The 23,765-nt window shown below is 38.1% G+C and overlaps 1 protein-coding gene across 9 annotated transcripts in view; it reads left to right on the top strand.

Annotated features, from left to right (window-relative positions):
• Positions 1 to 23,765, top strand: part of C6H9orf135 (chromosome 6 C9orf135 homolog) — a 127,948-nt gene that overhangs the window by 87,164 nt on the left and 17,019 nt on the right. For 8 of the 9 annotated variants that reach the window (XM_032634948.1, XM_032634947.1, XM_032634951.1 and 5 more), the window contains one exon: positions 21,746 to 21,803. The exons of the other annotated variant lie outside the window; for it this stretch is intronic. In XM_032634948.1, coding sequence (XP_032490839.1) covers positions 21,746 to 21,803 — 58 coding nt within the window. The remainder of the gene's footprint in view (positions 1 to 21,745; positions 21,804 to 23,765) is intronic. 9 annotated transcript variants of the gene reach the window in all.

Raw genomic sequence — 23,765 nt, 5'->3', positions numbered from 1 at the left:
CCCTTTTTTTTCTCATCATCAAGCTTGAATAACTTATGACTTGAGTAATACTAATAATAGCAAATACTTACATGGTGTTTATTATGTGCCAGGCACCATTATAAGAGTTTTACATGTGCTGACTTATTTACTCCCTTTAAAAACTCTGTGAGTTGGTTCCATCATCATCTACATTCTATGGAGGGGGGAAAAAAGGTACAGAGAAGTCAAGTAACATGTTCAAACTCTCACAGCTGGTAAGTAATAATGAGCCAGGATTTTAACTGAGACAGTCACACCTCAAAGTTCATGGTCTTAGCTACTCTACTAAGCTGCTTCTCTGAATGATAGATCAACTAAGACTCTGAATATCACTTTCCTTTGTAAACCCAGAGCTGATAATTGCTACATTTAGCCTTGAGCACCAAACTCTTGAAGGAAGTACTGGTGAAAGTGTGGTCACTTGTCTCCCGAGGTGGCCGCCAACAGTTCCTTCCCTCTCTGTACATGCATGCTACAGCTCTGTTGAAGAGGCAGAGGTTATTCTGAGCTGGCCTTACGACTGGCTTTGATGTTATGATCTGCTACCTTATGAAGGTAGCAGAACTGACGTCCTCAGACTTCTGAGTGCAGACCTTAAAGGGACTGGTAGTTGTTGCTTTCTGATTCTTGGACTCTAGCTAACATGCTATAAGTAACCCAAGCCACATGGTGGAGAACTAAGACACTGTATTTGACAGCTCCAACTGAGCTCCCAGACAACAGACAAAACCAGCTGCCAGCCATGTGAGTGAACTATCTTGGATATTACAGTCTAGTCAAATACCTGGATGACTGTAGCTCTAACTGACATCACATGGAGCAGAAAAACCACCCAGCTGAGCCCATCATCTTACATAATAATCAGAGATAATAACATGGTTGTTATTTTAAGTCAGGAACATTTAAGCCACAGCAATAGGTAATTAAAACAAACTTCATGTCTCTAACTACCATGATTACATGGCTACTTCTACCGTTATTTGGCCTATTGGTATAGTTTTGTCATTGCTAATCCATCAGGCATGCAAGCAGTTCAAACTTTTGAAACTGATGAGCTAATAAAACAAATGAGTGGTAAAGGTTTTCAAAATGTCAATGTCGTGTAATTTATATTTAATCCCATTTCCTTTTATCCCATGCCCATTAATGATGAGCCTCTATTACTAGTATTACTCTTTATAATATTGGAAATTTATGTGATTGTCATAAATTTATCATTATTTATAATTACTTAAAATAAGTCTTCAGTGGGTCCCAGTGGATAGTACTATGTTATGCATCTTTGAGCCACAGAGGTGGTTTCACAGGAATAAGAACTTTCCAGAATTACAGAAGTCTTTGCTGCTATCCATATTTAATTTGGTCCCATATTTGCTACTTACATAGTTAAATTATTACCCTAACATGTAAGAACAATATATTGTTTTCAAATGGCTTCCAAAAGTTATTAGGCCTGAAGAAATTATATTTGTGCCACATATCTGAGTTTATTCTTTCAACATAAACATTTAATGAGTGCCTATTATGTATTAGGAGTATAGAGACAAAAGACACCCCCATTCCTGAAGTAGCTCATTATCTCATGTATGAAATAGAAAATTAACCAGTCAATATTCATGTATTAGTAAGGAATATACTTGACTGAAAGTAACAGAAAACCTAACTAGTAGCAACTTGAATAATTAAGGAATTTGGTCTTCTAGCATGAAATATAAGGGAGTTCAAGACTGATGTGGCACCTAAACAATGTCACCAAGGATACAGCGTCTTTTTGTCTTTCTTCTCTACCAGCTTTGCTAGGTAGCTTTCATCCCCATACTCTCAAGATGGTTACTATGTCTCCCAACAGCAATCTGTTCTAGAAAGGAAGACGTGGGAAAACAAAGAGATAAAGGAAACCCTCTTCAGGATCTTCATTTTACATCTATTGGATAGATTGTGAGATGGCCACCCTTGGCTGGCCACCCTTGGCTACAAGAGTCTTCTAATTAGAGAAAGACAAGAGAGAAGGGAGGTTGGAATAGGGGTCGAATAAGCCAACTTATACCCTACAACATGCTAGGGTAAACGTAGTGATACCTGAGTTGAATCATGAAATGGGAGTTGGAGTTAGCCAGACCAACAGGAGAGAAGGGCACCCCGGGCAGAGGATATAGGCCATACAAAGGCAGGGAGGAGTGGGACCTATGATGGGCATACCTGGTTCACAGAGTACATGTTTGCACTGATGACAGCTAAAGGTGGAGAGAGATGCTGGGGACAAAGCAAGCAGGGCCTGAAAGCTATGATAAGGAATTTGGACTTTATCTTGCAGGCAGGAGTGAAAGGTTTTCAAGTGTGGTGTAGGAATGATCAGATTTGTGTTCATAAAGCAGACAACAGATTGGTAGGCACCTGAGACTACAGTTAGAAGACTGTTGAACTAATCAAGGCAAGACATAATAAGGTCCTGAGCTTTAGTGATGGTGGTGTGGAGGGAAAAAAGGGATCAGATTTTAGATGTATTAAAAGAGAGGAACAGACATTTACTGGATGATTGGTTAGTTATGAGGGTAAAGAAGAGTCGAGGTAGAATACCAGGCTTCTGGCTTAGGCAACTGGGGGTTAATGGGGCCATTCATTGAGGCAGTGAAGATGGGAGGAAGAGCAAATGTCAGATAGCAAGTGGATATTTGAGACTGGAGCATAAGAGAGGTCACTGACCCAGACCCAGCTGCTAATATAAATATCTTAACTAGTTCCTCTGCCTCCAGTCTTGTCCGTTTCAAACCGTTCTCCATCCAGCAGCTTGAATAATCAATTAAAATGCAAAGTAAATCATGTTCTTCTACTGTTTACTTAATATCACTGCAGTATTGTTTTTTTCTTCTAGTGTTAATGAGCACATACTATGTGTCTGGCACTGAGCTAAGGGCTTTCATACCTTATTTCATTTAATTCTCATTCTTTGAAATGGAGGCTGCACCTATCTCCATTACAAAGGGGTTCAGAGAGGTAAAGTAACTTTCCAAAAGTTCCTTACCTAGTAAGCACCAGAGCTGGGCTTTAAATTCATGTCTAGTCTGTCTGACTGCAGAGGCTGTGTTGCTCTTAACCACTATAGTACGCTGTCTTTCATGCTTAAGCGGATAGAGTGCTCCGTATCCTTCAAAGTACTTTCACATGCATTGTCCACTATCCCTTTCCTCCTAACATTCATTACAAGGTCATTTGGGTAAGTATTTTATTAATTGTATAGATGAGTAAATCAAAGCACAGAGGTAATAAAGGACTCCAACTCCTCATTAATTAATCCATCCCTTCTATAAATATATATAGATTGGATACTAATAAGGGAAATTAAGATGCACAGCATTTAAATTACTTGCTCAAGGCCCCATGACCACTTGGTTGTAAAGCAGAGACTAGAATCTCTGGGTTCAGAGCTCTGTGTTCTTGATGGGAGGGGAATACTGCTTCTAAACTGCTAGGGAACTAAGTCAGGGCTTGGCTTGGATCAAGAGTAAAAGCAGATTCAAATTATCCTCCACTTCATCTTTCCTCACCACCTCTTTCCCACTGGCTTCTTCAAGGGTGGTTTCTGATAAATAGTCCTGGCATTCAGCAGTTGTGGAAGAACTGTCAGATTTGGTCTTCGTGGCTTCCTCAGTAAATAGAAGGAGGAAATGACAGGGATATCCATTTTAGCTCAATATGAGATTTTTTTTTTTTTTAAATGATGGTTGCTTGTCGAGAATGAGACAGAATTTCCCAGAGTGGCTGTAAGATCCCCCTTCCCTAGTACCACACAGAGTCAAGTAGAATTCGTGGCCCTCTGTGGCTGTACTCATTCTAAATAATGGATGCTGCTTCTACCGCTGCCAGTGATCGGATTAATTCCAAATTAATTCTCTACTTCTTTGAGTTACTAACTTAGATGCAGATTTTTAGGTGGGACCATCTGATTTGTTGAATAGATGTCACATGCCATTATTCTGGCTGCTGGGAAGGTGGGTAAGAAAATATCTGCCCCTTCTCTTGACAAAACAGAAAAGAATCAGTTAACCTTTAAAGTTCTTCCAGATTTAAGAAATGATTCCAGGGTACATCATCTTGTCCTAGATTTTGGTACATCATCTTGTCATAGAATCACATGTTACCACTGGTGTTATTGCAGCTCTAGGTATTTTAAATAATACCATGGCTTTAATGATAACTTCAATATCAGACTCCTTTTCCTTTCTCATCTTACAAAACACCTTTAGTTGTTCTCTACCTTACAACTGTTAAAGGTTGAAGAGGGCATATGTGGCAAACTGTGGGTGGTGCTGGGTGAAAGCCAGCTGGCGAACTTCCAAGCATCCTTTCATGGTGGCATTATCTTGGTGAATTTACCAGCATCTGGTCTTTAGTTTTACATTTCCAGAAAGACAATTTTATCTGTGCTTCAGAATTTATCTGACTCATGGAAACTGACTTGTGCTCATTAAACTCACAAGAAAAGCCAGAATTCTAATTAGTTAATTTATAATGAGAAATAAAATCTTCAAGCACACTAGTCATGTCAGCCTAATAAAAGCATTCTCTCTCAGTAAAAAAAAAAACTGTATAGAAAGCCAAACTGTAATCAAATGGTTGCCAGTTTGCTTGGAATCAGAGTGAAGGGAGTTAGTTATATGATTACAATGATCAATGGCCTCAGACTTTGACCGCCTGATTGTAATAAGACTCTTTTGGTAGTAAGTGAGAGAAGGCACAATTAAAATTATCTTGGACCAAAAAGGGAGTTAATTAAAAACAGTATTGGAATACCTCATGGAACTCTGGGAAGGTCCATTGAAGAGCTGGGCTTCAGAGACTGCTGGAATCAGGATTAGAAAACGTCCAGGATTCTCTTCCTGTTGCCTTCATTTGCTCCCTCTGAGTGTAGGGACATTACATCCCATGGTTCTCATCACAGGAGAGTGACTGACCCTTTCCCATTGGTGTCTGTTAAGAAATCCCATGGGAGATCTCTGACTGACATGGGCTGGAGGCTGACATTTGGACCTATCAGCTATGGATAGTGATGGAGTGGTAGAGGAGGGCCACATGGCATAGACTTGCTCCTGTGGCTCCAGACATGAATTAAACTCATTGTTGGCTGCCATAGGTTGGATTGGAGCCCTGACATTTATATACTCCAGCTCTCTTCCTATAACCAGAGAGGTCTATTTATGAGCCAGAGCACCTCTTCCCCAGGATATGCCTAGAACCAATGCCTCTCTTACCTTTCTCCCCTTTTGCTCTCCTGAGTTTCTCTGAAGGCCATTTCTCTTCTAATGGACTCGATCTTTCCTTCCTTATATTATTTATTTGGCTACAACTTTAAGCTGATATCTAAGAGGAAGATCCATGTTGGTTTTTCATATTTTTATTCTCAAAAGACAAATTTGATTAAATATATCACTTAAAGATTGTTACCCCCTTCTTCAAATTTATAAAAAAAGGAAGGGGGAATCACAAAGAGTTTATAAGTAACTGTAACTGACTGAAATTCATCATTCAGTGCTGTAAAAGTTTCCATTTGGTCAAGCTACATTGCCTTTTCAAAAAGATAATTGAATAATCTTCTGCCTCTATTTACTTTGAATTCTCATTGTGGTAAATCGATACCTCTTTATATTTTATTTTTATTGCTTTATTCATTTAGTAAATATTTTTCAGTGCTACCTTGTATCAGACTCTGTGCTGGGAGGTGAAAATAAAGAGAGGGAGAAGAGCCTGAACATGGGGAATAGGTTTCTGCCTGTGAGAAACGCCTGATGAGTGAGTTGAGAGATGCCAGATGCTGGCTTGCAAGGTCAGCCTGCCTAAAGCAAACTCTGATATTTGCCTGATAATTATATCATTTGAGTCATAACTTTAGATGAGAATAAAGCAGGGAAACAAGTTCATTGTCATCTATTCACACTTAAACATTTTAAGATGGAATATTTCCATATAAAATACTTTCAAACACCCATCTACTCATTATCCAGTTATAATGTAACTTAATATTTTTACCAAATTTGCTTCATAATTTTTTTGAGAAATGATTTATCTAGCCATCCATATATCCACCCTACTGATGAACATTAATTTCCAAAATTTCACTATTACAAATAAGGCTTCATTGAGTGTCTGTATACTTGTCTCCTTGAGTATATATGCAAGGGTTTCTTTATACTCAGAAATAGAATTGCTGGGTATTACGATATGTGCACCTTCAATTTTGAAAAATATTGCCACCAGTAGTGTATGAATATGTTTATTGTTTCATATCCTTATCAACATTGTAGAAAATTTTTCCTTTTTAACAGTCTAATGGATATAAAATGGTACATCATTGTTGTTTTACTTTGCATTTCACTAATTACTGAATTTAAGACTGAATTTTAAGCCTGAATTTATTTTCAAATAATAATTAGCCATTCTAATTTCTTCTACTGTGAATTGGCTAGTTATTTAAAAAATCCATTTTTATGGGATTTTGTCTTTTATTGATTTATAATAATTTTTTATTCTCGGTACTAATCTTGTTTTGGTTAATTTTGTAATACCTTCTTCTAGTCTATACCTTCTCTTGTAACTCTGTTTATACTGTCTTTTTAGCAATAGGACTTTTAAATTATAATTTAATCAAGACCTATATATAAAATGTCAGACAGTAAACCTTTTAGAAATTATATATGTATATACATATACATACACATATGTAACATACATTGAGTCATCCATCATAAATAAAGGAGTTATTTTATGTCCTTTAAAAATTTTAATAAATTTTCTCCATAAATGTCAATCTTACATTAGTTGTATTCCTATTGGAAGCTTAGAGATTTTATTGCAATTATAAGTGGGATTTTACCACTTTAATTACACTTTCTAATTTCCTGTTGCTGGTGTATTGCTATGATATTTTTGTATATTGATCTTGTATCCAACAACCTTCCTGGAACTTGCCTCCTTTTATGATTTGTAGATTCTCATGGGTATTCTAACATACAACCTTATCATCTGTTGGAAAGTGAAAATATTGTTCTTCCATTGCAGTTTTCTTCTTTTCTTCTTTTTCTTATTTTATGGTATTTGCTAGAATCTCTAGTACATCTGAATAGAAATGCTGATGGACTTCTGTGACTATTTGGGAAAACGTTTCTTGGGAGGATTTTCATCAGCTTAGTTTTGATTTTCATTTACTGTTTTCTTCTCATAGTAATGTTGCACTTTGCTGTTTAAGTATGTTGAATTTTCTTGGACTAGTAGCAATCAGGTAATTGTACAGAGGGGGAATGAGAAGGTTGGACAGTTTCCTCAATATCTTGGTTCAAGAGTGCCCTCTTCTGTTGAATCAGTGAAGTGAACTTTATTTAATTAATGGCATCTTTTTTGGAAGAGTGGTGGTTCTAGGACCCTTAATTTCTGGGCTTGATTTCTTATTTTTCTTTACGTTGTTAGTCCCCAGAGCAGTGCCTTCCCAAGACTGCTGTTATAGTCTTGCATACTTTCCAAGTCTTTTTCTTGGAAAGTCAATGTTCAAATCCTCTAGTCTTAGACTTGTTCTCAGTATTTTCCCATTAGGGAAGGATGTCGTCTTTTTTTTTCTTCCCCATGTTATTTTATTTATTTATTAACAGCTTTATTGGAGTACAATTACTTTGCAATGGTGTGTTAGTTTCTGCTTTACAACAAAGTGAATCAGCTATATGTATACATATATCCCCATATCTTCTCCCTCTTGTGTCTCCCACCCACCCTACCTATCCCACCCCTCTAGGTAGTCACAAAGCACCGAGCTAATCTCCCTATGCTATTCGACTGCTCCCCACTAGCTACCTATTTTACGTTTGGTAGTATATATAAGTCCATGCCACTCTCTTACTTTCTCCCAGCTTACTCTTCCCCTTCCCTGTGTCCTCAAGTCCATTCTCAACATCTGCGTCTTTATTCCTGTCCTGCCCCTAGGTTCTTCAGAACTATGTGTTTTTTGTTTTTTGGTTTTTTTACATTACATATATATATATGTTAGCATACAGTATTTGTTTTTCTCTTTCTGACTTACTTCACTCTGTATGACAGACTCTAGGTCCATCAACCTCACTACAAATAACTCAATTTTGTTTCTTTTTATGGCTGAGTAATATTCCATTGTATATATGTGCCACATCTTCTTTATCCATTCATCTGTCGATGGAAACTTAGGTTGCTTCCATGTCCTGGCTGTTGTAAATAGAGCTGCAATGAACACTGTGGTACATGACTCTTTTTGAATTATGGTTTTCTCAGGGTATATGCCCAGTAGTGGGATTGCTGTGTCGTATGGTAGTTCCATTTTTAGTTTTTAAGGAACCTCCATACTGTTCTCCATAGTGGCTGTATCAATTTACATCCCCACCAACAGTGCAAGAGCATTCCCTTTTCTCCACACCCTCTCCAGCATTTATTGTTTGTAGATTTTTTGATGATGGCCATTCTGACTGGTGTGAGGTGATACCTCATTGTGGTTTTGATTTGCAGTTCTCTAATAATTAGTGATGTTGAGCATCTTCTCATGTGCCTCCTGGCCATCTGTATGCCTTCCTTAGAGAAATGTCTATTTAGGTCTTCCACCCATTTTTGGATTGGGTTGTTTGTTTTTTTGATATTGAGATGCATGAGCTGCTTGTAAATTTTGGAGATTAATCCTTTGTCAGTTGCTTTGTTTGCAAATATTTTCTCCCATTCTGAGGGTTGTCTTTTCACCTTGTTTATGGTTTCCTTTGCTGTGCAAAAGCTTTTAAGTTTCACTAGGTCCCATTTGTTTATTTTTGTTTTTATTTCCATTTCTCTAGGAGGTGGGTCAATAGGATCTTGCTGTGATTTATGTCATAGAGTGTTCTGCCTATGTTTTCCTCTAACAGTTTTGTAGTGTCTGGCCTTACATTTAGGTCTTTAATCCATTTTGAGTTTATTTTTGTGTATGGTGTTAGGGAGTGTTCTAATTTCATTCTTTTACACGTAGCTGTCCAGTTTTCTCAGCACCACTTATTGAAGAGGCCGCCTTCTCTCCATTGTATGTTCTTGCCTCCTTTATCAAAAATAAGGTGACCATACGTGCATGGGTTTATCTCTGGGATTTCTATTCTGTTCCATTGATGTATATTTCTGTTTTTGTGCCAGTACCATACTATCTTGATTATTGTAGCTTTGTAGTATAGTCAGAAGTCCAGGAGACTGATTCCTCCAGCTCCATTTTTCTTTCTCAAGATTGCTTTGACGGGCTTCCCTGGTGATGCAGTGGTTGAGAGTCCGCCTGCCAATGCAGGGGACACGGGTTCGTGCCCCAGTCCAGGAAGATCCCACATGCTGCGGAGTGGCTGGGCCCGTGAGTCATGGCTGCTGAGCCTGCGCGTCCAGAGCCTGTGCTCCGTGACAGGAGAGGCCACAACAGTGAGAGGCCCGCGTACTGCAAAAAAAAAAAAAAAAAAAAGATTGCTTGGCTATTTAGGATCTTTTGTATTTCCATACAAATTGTGAAATATTTTGTTCTAGTTCTGTGAAAAGTGCCATTGGTAGTTTGATAGGGATTGCACTGAGCCTGTAGATTGCTTTGGGTAGTAGAATCATTTTCACAATGTTGATTCTTCCAATCCAAGAACATGGTATATCTCTCCATATGTTTGTATTACCTTTAATTTCTTTAATCAGTGTCTTACAGTTTTCTGCATACAGGTCTTTTATCTCCTTAGGTAGTTTTATTCCTAGGTATTTTATTCTTTTTGTTGCAATTGTAAATGGGAGTGTTTCCTTAATTTCTCTTTCAGATTTTTCATCATTAGTGTATAGGAATGCCACAGATTTCTGTGCATTAATTTTGTATCCTGCTACTTTACGAAATTCACTGATTAGCTCTAGTAGTTTTCTGGTAGCATCTTTAGGATTCTCTATGTATAGTATCATGTCATCTGCAAACAGTGACAGTTTTACTTCTTCTTTTCCAATTTGGATTCCTTTTATTTCTTTTTCTTTTCTGATTGCTTTGGCTAAAACTTGCAAAACTATGTTGAATAATAGTGGTGAGAGTGGGCAACTTTGTCTCATTCCCGATCTTAGTGGAAATAGTTTCAGTTTTTCACCATTGAGAATGATGTTGGCTGTCGGTTTGTCATATAGGGCCTCTCTTACATTGAGGTAAGTTCCCTCTATGCCTACTTTCTGGAGAGTTTTTAACATAAATGGGTGTTGAATTTTGTCAAAAGCTTTTTCTGCATCTATTGAGATGATCATATGGTCTTTCTCCTTCAGTTTGTTAATATAGTGTATCACATTGTTTGATTTGCATATATTGAAGAATACTTGCATTCCTGGGATAAACCCCACTTGATCATGATGTATGATCCTTTTAATGTGCTGTTGGATTCTATTTGCTAGTATTTTGTTGAGGATTTTTGCATCTGTGTTCATCAGTGATATTGATCTGTAGTTTTCTTTTTTAGTGATATCTTTGTCTGGTTTTGGTATCAGGGAAATGGTGGCCTTGTAGAATGAGTTTGGGAGTGTTCCTCCCTCTGCTATATTTTGGAAGAGTTTGAGAAGGATAGGTTTTAGTTCTTCTCTAAATATTTGATAGAATTCGCCAGTGAATCCATCTGGTCCTGGGCTTTTGTTTTCAATCACAGTTTCAATTTTAGTGCTTGTGATTGGTCTGTTCATGTTTTCTTTTTTTTTTTTTTTTAACATCTTTATTGGGGTATAATTACTTTACAATGGTGTGTTAGTTTCTGATTTATAACAAAGTGAATCAGCTATACATATACATGTGCTCCCATGTGTCTTCCCTCTTGCGTCTCCCTCCCTCCCACTCTCCCCCTCCCACCCCTCCAGGCTGTCCCAAAGCCCCGAGCTTATATCCCTGTGCCTTGCGGCTGCTTCCCCCTAGCTATCTACCTTACTACGTTTGTTAGTGTGTATATGTCCATGACTCCCTCTCGCCCTGTCAAAACTCACCCTTCCCCCTCCCCATATCCTCAAGTCCGTTCTCCAGTAGGTCTGCGCCTCTATTCCTGTCTTATCCCTAGGTTCTTCATGACATTTTTTCCCCTTAAATTCCATATATATGTGTTAGCATACGGTATTTGTCTTTGTCTTTCTGACTTACTTCACTCTGTATGACAGACTCTAGGTCTATCCATCTCATTACAAATATCTCAATTTCATTTCTTTTTAAGGCTGAGTAATATTCCATTGTGTATATGTGCCACATCTTCTTTATCCATTCGTCCGATGATGGGCGCTTAGGTTCTTTCCATCTCCGGGCTATTGTAAATAGAGCTGCAATGAACATTTTGGTACATGTTCATGTTTTCTATTTCTTCCTGGTTCAGTCTCTGGAGGCTGTGCTTTTCTAAGAATTTGTCCATTTCTTCTAGGTTTTCCATTTTATTGGCATAGAGTTGCTTGTAGTAATCTCTCATGATCCTTTGTATTTCTGCAGTGTCAGTTGTTGCTTCTCCTATTTCATTTCTAATTCTATTGATTTGAGTGTTCTCCCATTTTTTCTTGATGAGTCTGGCTAGTGGTTTATCAATTTTGTTTATCTTCTCAAAGAACTAGCTTTTAGTGTTATTGATCTTTGCTATTGTTTCCTTCATTTCTTTTTCATTTATTTCTGATCTGATCTTTATGATTTCTTTCCTTCTGCCAACTTTGGGGTTTTTTTGTTCTTCTTTCTCTACTTGCTTTAGGTGTAAGGTTAGGTTGTTTATTTGAGATGTTTCTTGTTTCTTGAGGTAGGATTGTATTGCTATAAACTTCCCTCTTAGAACTGCTTTTGCTGCATCCCATAGGTTTTGGGCTGTTGTTTTTTCACTGTCGTTTGTTTCTAGGTATTTTTTGATTTCCTCAGTGATCTCTTGGTTATTTATTAGCGTATTGTTTAGCGTCCATGTGTTTGTATTTTTTACAGTATTTTTTTCCTGTAATTTATATCTAGTCTCATAGCGTTATGGTTAGAAAAGACACTTGATACGATTTCAATTTTCTTAAATTTACCAAGGCTTGATTTGTGACACAAGATATGATCTATCCTGGAGAATGTTCCATGAACACTTGAGAAGAAAGTTTATTCTGTTGTTTTTGGATGGAATGTCCTGTAAATATCAATTAAGTCCATCTTGCTTAATGTATCATTTAAAGCTTGTGTTTCCTTATTTATTTTCATTTTGGATGATCTGTCCATTGGTGAAAGTGGGGTGTTAAATCCCCTACTATGATTGTGTTACTGTCGATTTCCCCTTTTATGGCTGTTAGCATTTGCCTTAAGTATTGAGGTGCTCCTATGTTGGGTGCATAAGTATTTACAATTGTTATATCTTCTTCTTGGATCGATCCCTTGATCATTATGTAGTGTCCTTCTTTGTCTCTTGTAATAGTCTTTATTTTAAAGTCTATTTTGTCTCGTATGAGAATTGCTACTCCAACTTTCTTTTGATTTCCATTTGCATGGAATATCTTTTTCCATCCCCTCACTTTCAGTCTGTTTGTGTCCCTAGGTCTGAAGTGGGTCTCTTGTAGACAGTGTATATACGGGTCTTGTTTTTGTATCCATTCTGCCAGTCTGTGTCTTTTGGTCGGAGCATTTAATCTATTTACATTTAAAATATTTATTGATATGTGTGTTCCTATTACCATTTTTTGAATTGTTTTGGGTTTGTTATTGTAGGTCTTTTCCTTCTCTTGTGTTTCCTGCCTAGAGAAGTTCCTTTAGCATTTGTTGTAAAGCTGATATGGTGGTACTGAATTCTCTCAGCTTTTGCTTGTCTGTAAAGGTTTTAATTTCTCCGTTGAATCTGAATGAGATCTTTGCTGAATAGAGTGATCTTGGTTGTAGGTTTTTCTCTTTCATCACTTTAAATATGTCCTGCCACTCCCTTCTGGCTTGCAGAGTTTCTGATGAATGATCAGCTCTTAACCTTATGGGGATTCCTTTGCATGTTATTTGTTGCTTTTCCCTTGGTGCTTTTAATATTTTTTGTTAGTATTTAATTTTTGATAGTTTGATTAATATGTGTCTTGGCATGTTTCTCCTTGGATTTATCCTGTATGGGACTCTCTGTGCTTCCCAGACTTGATTGACTATTTCCTGTCCCATATTAGGGACGTTTTCAACTATAATCTCTTCAGATATTTTCTCAGTCCCTTTCTTTTTCTCCTCTTCTTCTGGGACCCCTATAATTCGAATGTTGGTGTGTTTAATGTTGTCCCAGAGGTATATGAGACTGTCCTCAATTCTTTTTTCTTTATTCTGCTCTGCAGTAGTTATTTCTGCTATTTTATCTTCCAGGTCACTTACCCGTTCTTCTGCCTCAGTTATTCTGGTATTGATTCCTTCTAGAGAATTTTTAATTTCATTTATTGTGTTGTTCATCATTGTTTGTTTCCTCTTTAGTTCTTCTAGGTCCTTGTTAAACGTTTCTTTTATTTTCTCCATTCTATTTCCAAGATTTTGGATCGTTTTTACCACCTTTATTCAGAATTCTTTTTCAGGTTGACTGCCTATTTCCTCTTCATTTGTTTGGTCTGGTGGGTTTTTACCTTGCTCCTTCATCTGCTGTGTATTTCTCTGTCTTCTCATTTTGCTTAACTTACTGTGTTTGGGGTCTCCTTTCTTCAGGCTGTAGGTTCATAGTTCCCGTTGTTTTTGATGTCTGCCCCCCGTGGGTAAGGTTGCTTCAGTGGGTTTTGTAGGCCTCCTGGTGGAGGGGACTAGTGCCTGTGTTCTGGTGGTTGAGGCAGAATCTTGTCTTTCTGGTGGGCAGGACCACATCTGGTGTTGTGTTTGGGGGTATCTGTGAACTTATGATTTTAGGCAGCCTCTCTGCTAATGGGTGGTGTTGTGTTCCTGTCTTGCTAGTTGTTTGTCATAGGGTGTCCAGCACTGTAGCTTACTGGTCATTGAATGGAGCTGGGTCTTAGCGTTGAGATGGAGAGCTCTGAGAGAACTTTCGCTGTTTGATATTATGCGGGGCCGGGAGGTCTCTGGTGGACCAATGTCCTGAACTCGGCTCTCACACCTCAGAGGCTCAGGCCTGACACTCGGCTGGAGCACCAAGACCCCATCAGCCACATGGCTCAGAAGAAAAGGGAGGGAAAAAAAAAGAAAGAATAAAATAAAATAAAATAAAATAAAGTTATTAAATTAAAAAATAAAAGAAATTATTAAAACTTAAAAAAATTAAAAAGTAATAAAGAAAAAGAAAGAGAGAGCAACCAAACCAAAAAACAAATCCACCAATAATAACAAGCGTTAAAAACTATACTAAACTACCCAGCAAGGATCTCATTCACATTTGATGGAGAAATTAAAACCTTTACAGACAAGCAAAAGCTGAGAGAGTTCAGCACCACGAAACCAGCTTTACAACAAATGCTAAAGGAACTTCTCTAGACACGAAACACAAGAGAAGGAAATGACCTATAGTAGCGAACCCAAAACAATATATAAAATGGAAATAGGAACATACATATCGATAATTACCTTAAATGTAAATGGACTAAATGCTCCCACCAAAAGACACAGATTGGCTGAATGGATACAAAAACAAGACCCTTATATATGCTGTCTACAAGAGACCCACTTCAGAACTAGAGACACATACAGACTGAAAGTAAGGGGATGGAAAAAGATATTCCATGCAAATGGAAACCAAAAGAAAGCTGGAGTAGCAATTCTCATATCAGACAAAATAGACTTTAAAATAAGGACTATTAAAAGGGACAAAGAAGGACACTACATAATGATCAAGGGATCGATCCAAGAAGAAGATATAACAATTGTAAATATTTATGCACCCAACATTGGAGCACCTCAATACATAAGGCAAATACTAACAACCATAAAAGGGGAGATCAACAGTAACACATTCATAGTAGGGGACTTTAACACCCCACTTTCACCCATGGACAGATCATCCAAAATGAAAATAAATAAGGAAACACAAGCTTTAAATGATACATTAAACAAGATGGACTTAATTGATATTTATAGGACACTCCATCCAAAAAACAACAGAATACACATTTTTCTCAAGTGCTCATGGAACATTCTCCAGGATAGATCATATCTTGGGTCACAAATCAAGCCTTGGTAAATTTAAGAAAACTGAAATTGTATCAAGTATCTTTTCCGACCACAACGCCATGAGACTAGATATCAATTACAGGAAAAGATCTTTAAAAAATACAAACACATGGAGGCTAAACAATACACTACTTAATAATGAAGTGATCACTGAAGAAATCAAAGAGGAAATAAAAAAATACCTAGAAACAAATGACAATGGAGACACAACGACCCAAAACCTATGGGATGCAGCAAAAGCAGTTCTAAGGGGGAAGTTTATAGCAATACAAGCCCACCTTAAGAAGCAGGAAACATCTCGAATAAACAACCTAACCTTGCACCTCAAGCAATTAGAGAAAGAAGAACAAAAAACCCCAAAGCTAGCAGAAGGAAAGAAATCATAAAAATCAGATCAGAAATAAATGAAAAAGAAATGAAGGAAACAATAGCAAAGATCAATAAAACTAAAAGCTGGTTCTTTGAGAAGATAAACAAAATAGATAAACCACTAGCCAGACTCATCAAGAAAAAAAGGGAGAAGACTCAAATCAATAGAATTAGAAATGAAAAAGGAGAAGTAACAACTGACACTGCAGAAATAAAAAAAATCATGAGAGATTACTACAAGCAACTCTATGCCAATAAAATGGACAATCTGGAAGAAATGGACAAATTCTTAGAAATGCACAACCTGCCAAGACTGAATCAGGAAGAAATAGAAAATATGAACAGACCAATCACAAGCACTGAAATTGAAACTGTGATTCAAAACCTTCCAACAAACAAAAGCCCAGGACCAGATGGCTTCACAGGTGAATTCTATCAAACGTTTAGAGAAGAGCTAACACCTATCCTTCTCAAACTCTTCCAAAATATAGCAGAGGGAGGAACACTCCCAAATTCCTTCTACGAAGCCACCATCACCTTGATACCAAAACCAGACAAGGATGTCACAAAGAAAGAAAACTACAGGCCAATATCACTGATGAACATAGATGCAAAAATCCTCAACAAAATACTAGCAAACAGAATCCAACAGCACATTAAAAGGATCATACACCATGATCAAGTGGGGTTTATTCCAGGAATGCAAGGATTCTTCAATATACGCAAATCTATCAATGTGATAAACCATATTAACAAATTGAAGGAGAAAAACCATATGATCATCTCAATAGATGCAGAGAAAGCTTTCGACAAAATTCAACACCCATTTATGATAAAAACCCTCCAGAAAGTAGGCATAGAGGGAACTTTCCTAAACATAATAAAAGCCATATATGACAAGCCCACAGCAAACATCATCCTCAATGGTGAAAAACTGAAAGCATTTCCACTAAGATCAGGAACAAGACAAGGTTGCCCACTCTCACCACTCTTATTCAACATAGTTTTGGAAGTTTTAGCCACAGCAATCAGAGAAGAAAAGGAAATAAAAGGAATCCAAATCGGAAAAGAAGAAGTAAAGCTGTCACTGTTTGCAGATGACATGATACTATACCTAGAGAATCCTAAAGATGCTACCAGAAAACTACTAGAGCTAATCAATGAATTTGGTAAAGTAGCAGGATACAAAATTAATGCACAGAAATCTCTGGCATTCCTATATACTAATGATGAAAAATCTGAAAGTGAAATCAAGAAAACACTCCCATTTACCATTGCAACAAAAAGAATAAAATATCTAGGAATAAACCTACCTAAGGATACGAAAGACCTGTATGCAGAAAATTATAAGACACTGATGAAAGAAATTAAAGATGATACAAATAGATGGAGAGATATACCATGTTCTTGGATGGGAAGAATCAACATTGTGAAAATGACTCTACTACCCAAAGCAATCTACAGATTCAATGCAATCCCTATCAAACTACCACTGGCATTTTTCACAGAACTAGAACAAAAAATTTCGCAATTTGTATGGAAACACAAAAGACCCCGAATAGCCAAAGCAATCTTGAGAACGAAAAAAGGAGCTGGAGGAATAAGGCTCCCTGACTTCAGACTATATTACAAAGCAACAGTAATCAAGACAGTATGGTACTGGCACAAAAACAGAAAGATAGATCAGTGGAACAGGATAGAAAGCCCAGAGATAAACCCACGCACATATGGACACCTTATCTTTGATAAAGGAGGCAGGAATGTACAGTGGAGAAAGGACAGCCTCTTCAATAAATGGTGCTGGGAAAACTGGACAGGTACATGTAAAAGTATGAGATTAGATCACTCCCTAACACCATACACAAAAATAAGCTCAAAATGGATTAAAGACCTAAATGTAAGGCCAGAAACTATCAAGCTCTTAGAAGAAAACATAGGAAGAACACTCTATGACATAAATCACAGCAAGATCCTTTCTGACCCACCTCCTAGAGTAATGGAAATAAAAACAAAAATAAACAAATGGGACCTAATGAAACTTCAAAGCTTTTGCACAGCAAAGGAAACCATAACCAAGACCAAAAGACAACCCTCAGAATGGGAGAAAACATTTGCAAATGAAGCAACTGACAAAGGATTAATCTCCAAAATTTACAAGCAGCTCATGCAGCTCAATAACAAAAAAACAAACAACCCCATCCAAAATGGGCAGAAGACCTAAATAGACATTTTCTCCAAAGAAGATATACAGAATGCCAACAAACACATGAAAGAATGCTCAACATCATTAATCATTAGAGAAATGCAAATCAAAACTACAATGAGATATCATCTCACACCAGTCAGAATGGCCATCATCAAAAAATCTAGAAACAATAAATGCTGGAGAGGGTGTGGAGAAAAGGGGACACTCTTGCACTGCTGGTGGGAATGTGAATTGGTTCAGCCACTGTGGAGAACAGTATGGAGGTTCCTTAAAAAACTACAAATAGAATTACCATATGACCCAGCAATCCCACTACTTGGCATATACCCTGAGAAAACCAAAATTCAAAAAGAGTCATGTACCAAAATGTTCATTGCAGCTCTATTTACAATAGCCAGGACATGGAAACAACCTAAGCGCCCATCATCGGATGAATGGATAAAGAAGATGTGGCACATATACACAATGGAATATTACTCAGCCTTAAAAAGAAATGAAATTGAGCTATTTGTAATCAGATGGATAGACCTAGAGTCTGTCATACAGAGTGAAGTAAGTCAGAAAGAAAAAGACAAATACCGTATGCTAACACATATATATGGAATTTAAGGGAAAAAAATGTCATGAAGAACCTAGGGGTAACATAGGAATAAAGACGCAGACCTACTGGAGAACGGACTTGAGGGTATGGGGAGGGGGAGGGGTGAGTTTTGACAGGGCGAGAGAGAGTCATGGACATATACACACTAACAAACGTAGTAAGGTAGATAGCTGGGGGGAAGCAGCCGCAAGGCACAGGGATATTAGCTCGGTGCTTTGTGACAGCCTGGAAGGGTGGGATGGGGAGAGTGGGAGGGAGGGAGACGCAAGAGGGAAGACATATGGGAACATATGTATTTGTATAGCTGATTCACTTTGTTATAAAGCAGAAACTAACACACCATTGTAAAGCAATTATACCCCAATAAAGATGTTTTAAAAAAAAAAAAAAACTATACTAAAAAAAAAAAAAACCCAGACAGACAGAACTCTAGGACAAATAGTAAAAGCAAAGCTCTACAGACAAAATCACACAAAGAAGCATACACATACACACTCACAAAAGGAGCAAAAGGAAAAATATATAAAAAAAAGGAAGAAAGCAACAGAATCAATAAACAAATCTACCAATGATAGGAAGCTCTAAACTAAGATAAACATAAAACCAGAAACAACTTAGATGCAGAAAGCAAACCCCAAGTCTACAGTTGCTCCCAAAGTCCACCACCTCAATTTTGGGATGATTTGTTGTCTATTCAGCTATTCCAGAGGTGCAGGGAACATCAGTCTGATTGTGGAGATTTAATCCGCTGTTTCTGAGGCTGCTGGGAGAAATTTCCCTTTCTCTTTGTTCGCATAGCCCCCCGGGGTTCAGCTTTGGATTTGGCCTCGCCTCTGCGTGTAGGTCACCTGAGGGCGTCTGTTCTTCACTCAGACAGGACGGGGTTAAAGAAGCAGCTGATTCGGGGACTCTGGCTCACTCAGGCCAGGGGGAGGGAGGGGTATGGAATGTGGGGCGAGCCTGCGGTGGCAGAGGCCAGCGTGACATTGCACCAGCCTGAGGTTCACCGTGTATTCTCCCAGGGAAGTTGCCCCTGCCTGGATCATCGGACCCTGGCAGTGGCAGGCTGCACAGGCTTCCGGGAGGGGAGGTGTGGATTGTGACCTGTGCTTGCACACAGGCTTCTTAGTGGCAACAGCAGCCTTAGCGTCTCATGCCCATCTCTGAGGTCCGCGCTGATAGCCGCGGCTCGTGCTTGTCTCTGGAGCTCGTTTAGGCGGTGCTCTGAATCCCCTCTCCTCACACACCCCGAAACAATGGTCTCTTGCCTCTTAGGCAGTTCCAGATTTTCTCCCGGACTCCCTCCTGGCTAGCTGTGACGCACTAGCCCCCTTCAGGCTGTGTTCATGCCGACAACCCCAGTCCTGTCCCTGGGGTCTGACCTCCGAAGCCCGAGCCTCAGCTCCCAGCACCCGCCCGCCCCAGCGGGTGAGCAGACAATCCTCTTGGGCTGGTGAGTGCTGGTCGGCACCGATCCTCTGTGCGGGAGTCTCTCCGCTTTGCCCTCTGCATCCTTATTGCTGCGCTCTCCTCCATGGCTCTGAAGCTTCCCTCCCACCACCCCCGTCTCTGCCAGTGAAGGGGCTTCCTTGTGTGTTGAAGCTTTTCCTCCTTCACAGCTCCCTCTCAGAGGTGCAGGTCCCGTCCCTATTCTTTGTCTCTGTTTTTTCTTTTTTCTTTTGCCCTACCAGGTACATGGGGGAGTTTCTTTGCCTTTTGGGAAGTCTGAGGTCTTCTGCCAGCGTTCAGTAGGTGCTCTGTAGGAGCTGTTCCACATGTAGATGTATTTTTGATGTATTTGTGGGGAGGAAGGTGATCTCCATGTCTTACTCCTCCACCTTCTTGGAACTCTCCCCCTGTAATAACTGTTAATAAAGTATAATCTATAAAAATACTGAATCACTATGCCTGTACCTGAAACTAATATGATATTATAAATCAACTATACTTGAAAAGCAAAAACCAAAAAAAAAAAAGCATAGAGTTGGCTGTATCATACAACTTGATGTTCAATTTAAGTTCGAGAAAATACTTTCACTGATGGGTTTAGTCCCTTTACTTTCATTGTGATTGGCAAGATATTTAACTTTTTATGATTTTAATTTGTTCTTCTGATTTTTATCTTTTATTCTCCTCTTCTGCTTTTTATTAGATTGTTATTTAAAAATAATATCCTATTTGCTGGTTTGAACGTTACATTTCTAATTTTTATTCTTTTAATTGCCAATACTCAGACTTTTAGAATCACCTAGAGTACTTGTTAGAACATAGATTGCTGGGCCCACCCCCAGAGTTTCTAATTCAGATCTGGGTTAGCCTCCAATATTTGCGTTTCTTACAAGTCCCCAGATGATACTAATGCTGCCCTTCTGGGAATCACACCTTGAAAGACCGGCAGCAATTGGTGCTTACCAGCAGGTAAATATTAGCACCTGTACCCAATAACCATTCCTAGTTGACTTCCTAATTATTTTTGAATTCTTTTACTTGTTGAGTTCTCTGCTTTCCCACCAGGCCAGCCATGCGTTAAAATGTTTAAATTTCATTGTACCCGATATTTTTAGGAGTGCAGTTCTCAGAGAAGTTTCTTTGACCATCTAATCCCATAATATTGCCAGGAACAGAAGCAGGACTGTAATTTCTCATAGGAGAATAATTTTTTCCCCCATTCTGAGTGCTGAACAGAGAGAAACTTTCTTGCAAGTTTCTGGTCTGATGGCTGGAGTTTCTTTGGTCTCTTTGATATGAGGTACAGCCTTTACAGACTCCTGGCTGTAAGTAGCAGTTTAGCTCTGTGCCTTCTGTGAACCCAAGGCCATGTCTCCTGCCCTTGATAGGCAGTTCAAACTCCAGCTTTGAGTCTTGGGACATCAGCTTATGGCCTCCCATTCTAATGAATATCCTCTTCATTACTAGCACTGCGTGGTTTCCCTTGGCTGTGTTTGTAGACTTGGGGGAGGAGGATGTGTTTCATTCACCCGTTCTATGTGTGTCATGGGGTGGAGGTTGGGGAAGCTATGTAATCTCAGTCCAACTGGTTGTCTTCTATTATTTTTCAGTTGTCATCTAGCAGAGAACACGGGGCATAGGGTCAAAAAGGTTTGAGAAGCAGAAAGTGAGTGGAAAAGAGAACCCTTTGTCTGGAATGCACCTGAGCTTAGGGACTTGGAGTTGGTAGCATATCATTAGGACTGGAGAATAGTAGGTGGTGCTGAATTGGAAGTAATTGAAGGAAGGCACCTTGCTGGTGTTAGTTAACACTATAAATGAGGCCTGGGAATTTTAAAAGTTTTAAATTTTTACAAGGGCCAATCTTCCTTGAAATGTTTTTATTGCGTATAAAACACATGCTACTAAAATTTTAAAATTTTAGTAGCATGACTTTCTTTTGGAGTCATTCTTTTCTTAAATACTGACTTACCCTTTTTAGGTGTGCATTGACAACATATGCTGAAGAATATGCTCCACCGTATGAATATCAGCCACTTGTGAGTATAAGAGGGCTGAAAAGCCATATTCTAAATATTTATGTACTTAATATGATTCTTTACATGTAGTGTAAATAGTCATGCTTGAGAAGAAAGGACAAATTGCTGAGATTTATGATGTTTTATATTTATTCAGAGATATTAGCTATTTGTGGGAGTTAATGGAATATTTTGTGGTTATGATTTATTTTGGGAATAAGTTTATAGATTCAGGAGAAAATATTGCAGCGTCCAAAATATATTACTTTCTTCCTCATCTTATTTTATTGTCCCCCTCCCTAAATTCAATTTATCTGGCATAAGAACTAACCCTACCTTTCTATCATTTGTATTGTATTAGCATATGAAAATAAGTGGTTTAATTTAGCTCTGGGAAATATGTATGTTGATAAAATATGTCCAGCTTACAACTTCAATAAACTTTGTACTGTAAAAATTATACAACAATTATACAAAAGCAAAACAAGGCTGCTTCCTATTAGTCTTTTTAGGAAGTCTTAACTGGTGCAATAGATAAGAGACTTAACTATTGAAAAAGAGGAGAAAAAAATCTTTATTTTCAGATAGTATGATTATCTTCTCAGGAGAACCAAGACGTTAAAATAAGTAACTAGAATGAATAAGACCAGTTAGTAAGCTGATTACTAAATAAATAAATGTATCAAATGTATCAAAGACAATATCTTTCCTTCATATTAGCAATAACTGCTTAGTAGGCTATAAAAGAAAAAACATGCAAACTACTATAACAACACAAATTTTAGATACTTTTATGAAGAAAATTCTAGATCAAATAAAGATTAATAATGAATATGTGGTAGATCGTCTCCAAAGATGGTGGACAGGCCACTTCCCCAGCAAGAGGTAAATGTTCCTCCACCTTTTGAATTTAGATAGATTTGATCAATAGAACATGACAAAAGGAATCCTATGCCAAATCTAGGCTATCTTTAATAAGACTGCTTCCAACTCTTGGAGCCCTGAGCCACCATGTAAGAAATCTAGGCTACTCTGCTGGAGGGAGAGGCCATGAGAAGGAACACTGATGAGCTTGACTTATGAGCGACAAAGCCATCTTGGACATCCACCCTAATAAGCTTGGACTGCTGCTCCAGCTGCCATCTGACTGCAAACCATGAGAGATTCCAAGAAGATAATAATAAATTGTTACTGAAGGCATTAAGGTTTTTTTTTTGTTTTTGTTTTTTTTTGTTTTTTTTTTTAATAACTATACACCGGGCTTCCCTGGTGGTTCAGTGGTTGGGAGTCCGCCTGCCGATGCAGGGGACACGGGTTCGTGCCCTGGTCCAGGAAGATCCCGCATGCCACGGAGCGGCTGGGCCCGTGAGCCATGGCCGCTGAGCCTGCGCGTCCGGAGCCTGTGCTCCACAACGGGAGAGGCCACAACAGTGAGAGGCCTGCGTACCGCAAAAAAAAAAAAATATATATATATATATAAAATAATAAATAAATAAATAAATAAATAAATATACACCAAAGGTAACTAAGACAGAAATCTCAAATACAAGGGAATAACTACCATTTGAGGGGACTGGAAAACTAAATTATAAGTTAAATTTATAAATTTAATATAATTACATTAAAAATTCCAATGGATTTTGTTTTCTATCAGAACTCTAAGATTCTGAAAATTATTTGAAAGTATAAACAGATGAGAATAATCACAAGTTTTCTGAAACAGTGGCATAACCAATTTAGGGAAGTAAACTGTTCATGATACTACTTTCGTTATGTTTAATCTTATTTATTTCTTCTCATTAAAAAATAGCATTCAAGCCATAAGAAAAGCAAATATGATGGCTTATGGATTAATATGCTTAATACATAAAGAACTCAAACCTATTGGCTGGAAAAATGTTAAAACCCTAGGGAAATGAGCAAAGGTCATATAAAGACAATTCACAAAGTAGGAAATTATTATTATTAACCAGCTGATAAATA

The sequence above is a fragment of the Phocoena sinus genome, chromosome 6, assembly GCF_008692025.1.
Source record: "Phocoena sinus isolate mPhoSin1 chromosome 6, mPhoSin1.pri, whole genome shotgun sequence".
Taxonomy (NCBI): domain Eukaryota; kingdom Metazoa; phylum Chordata; class Mammalia; order Artiodactyla; family Phocoenidae; genus Phocoena; species Phocoena sinus.
This window is presented reverse-complemented; position numbering and strand designations above follow the sequence as displayed.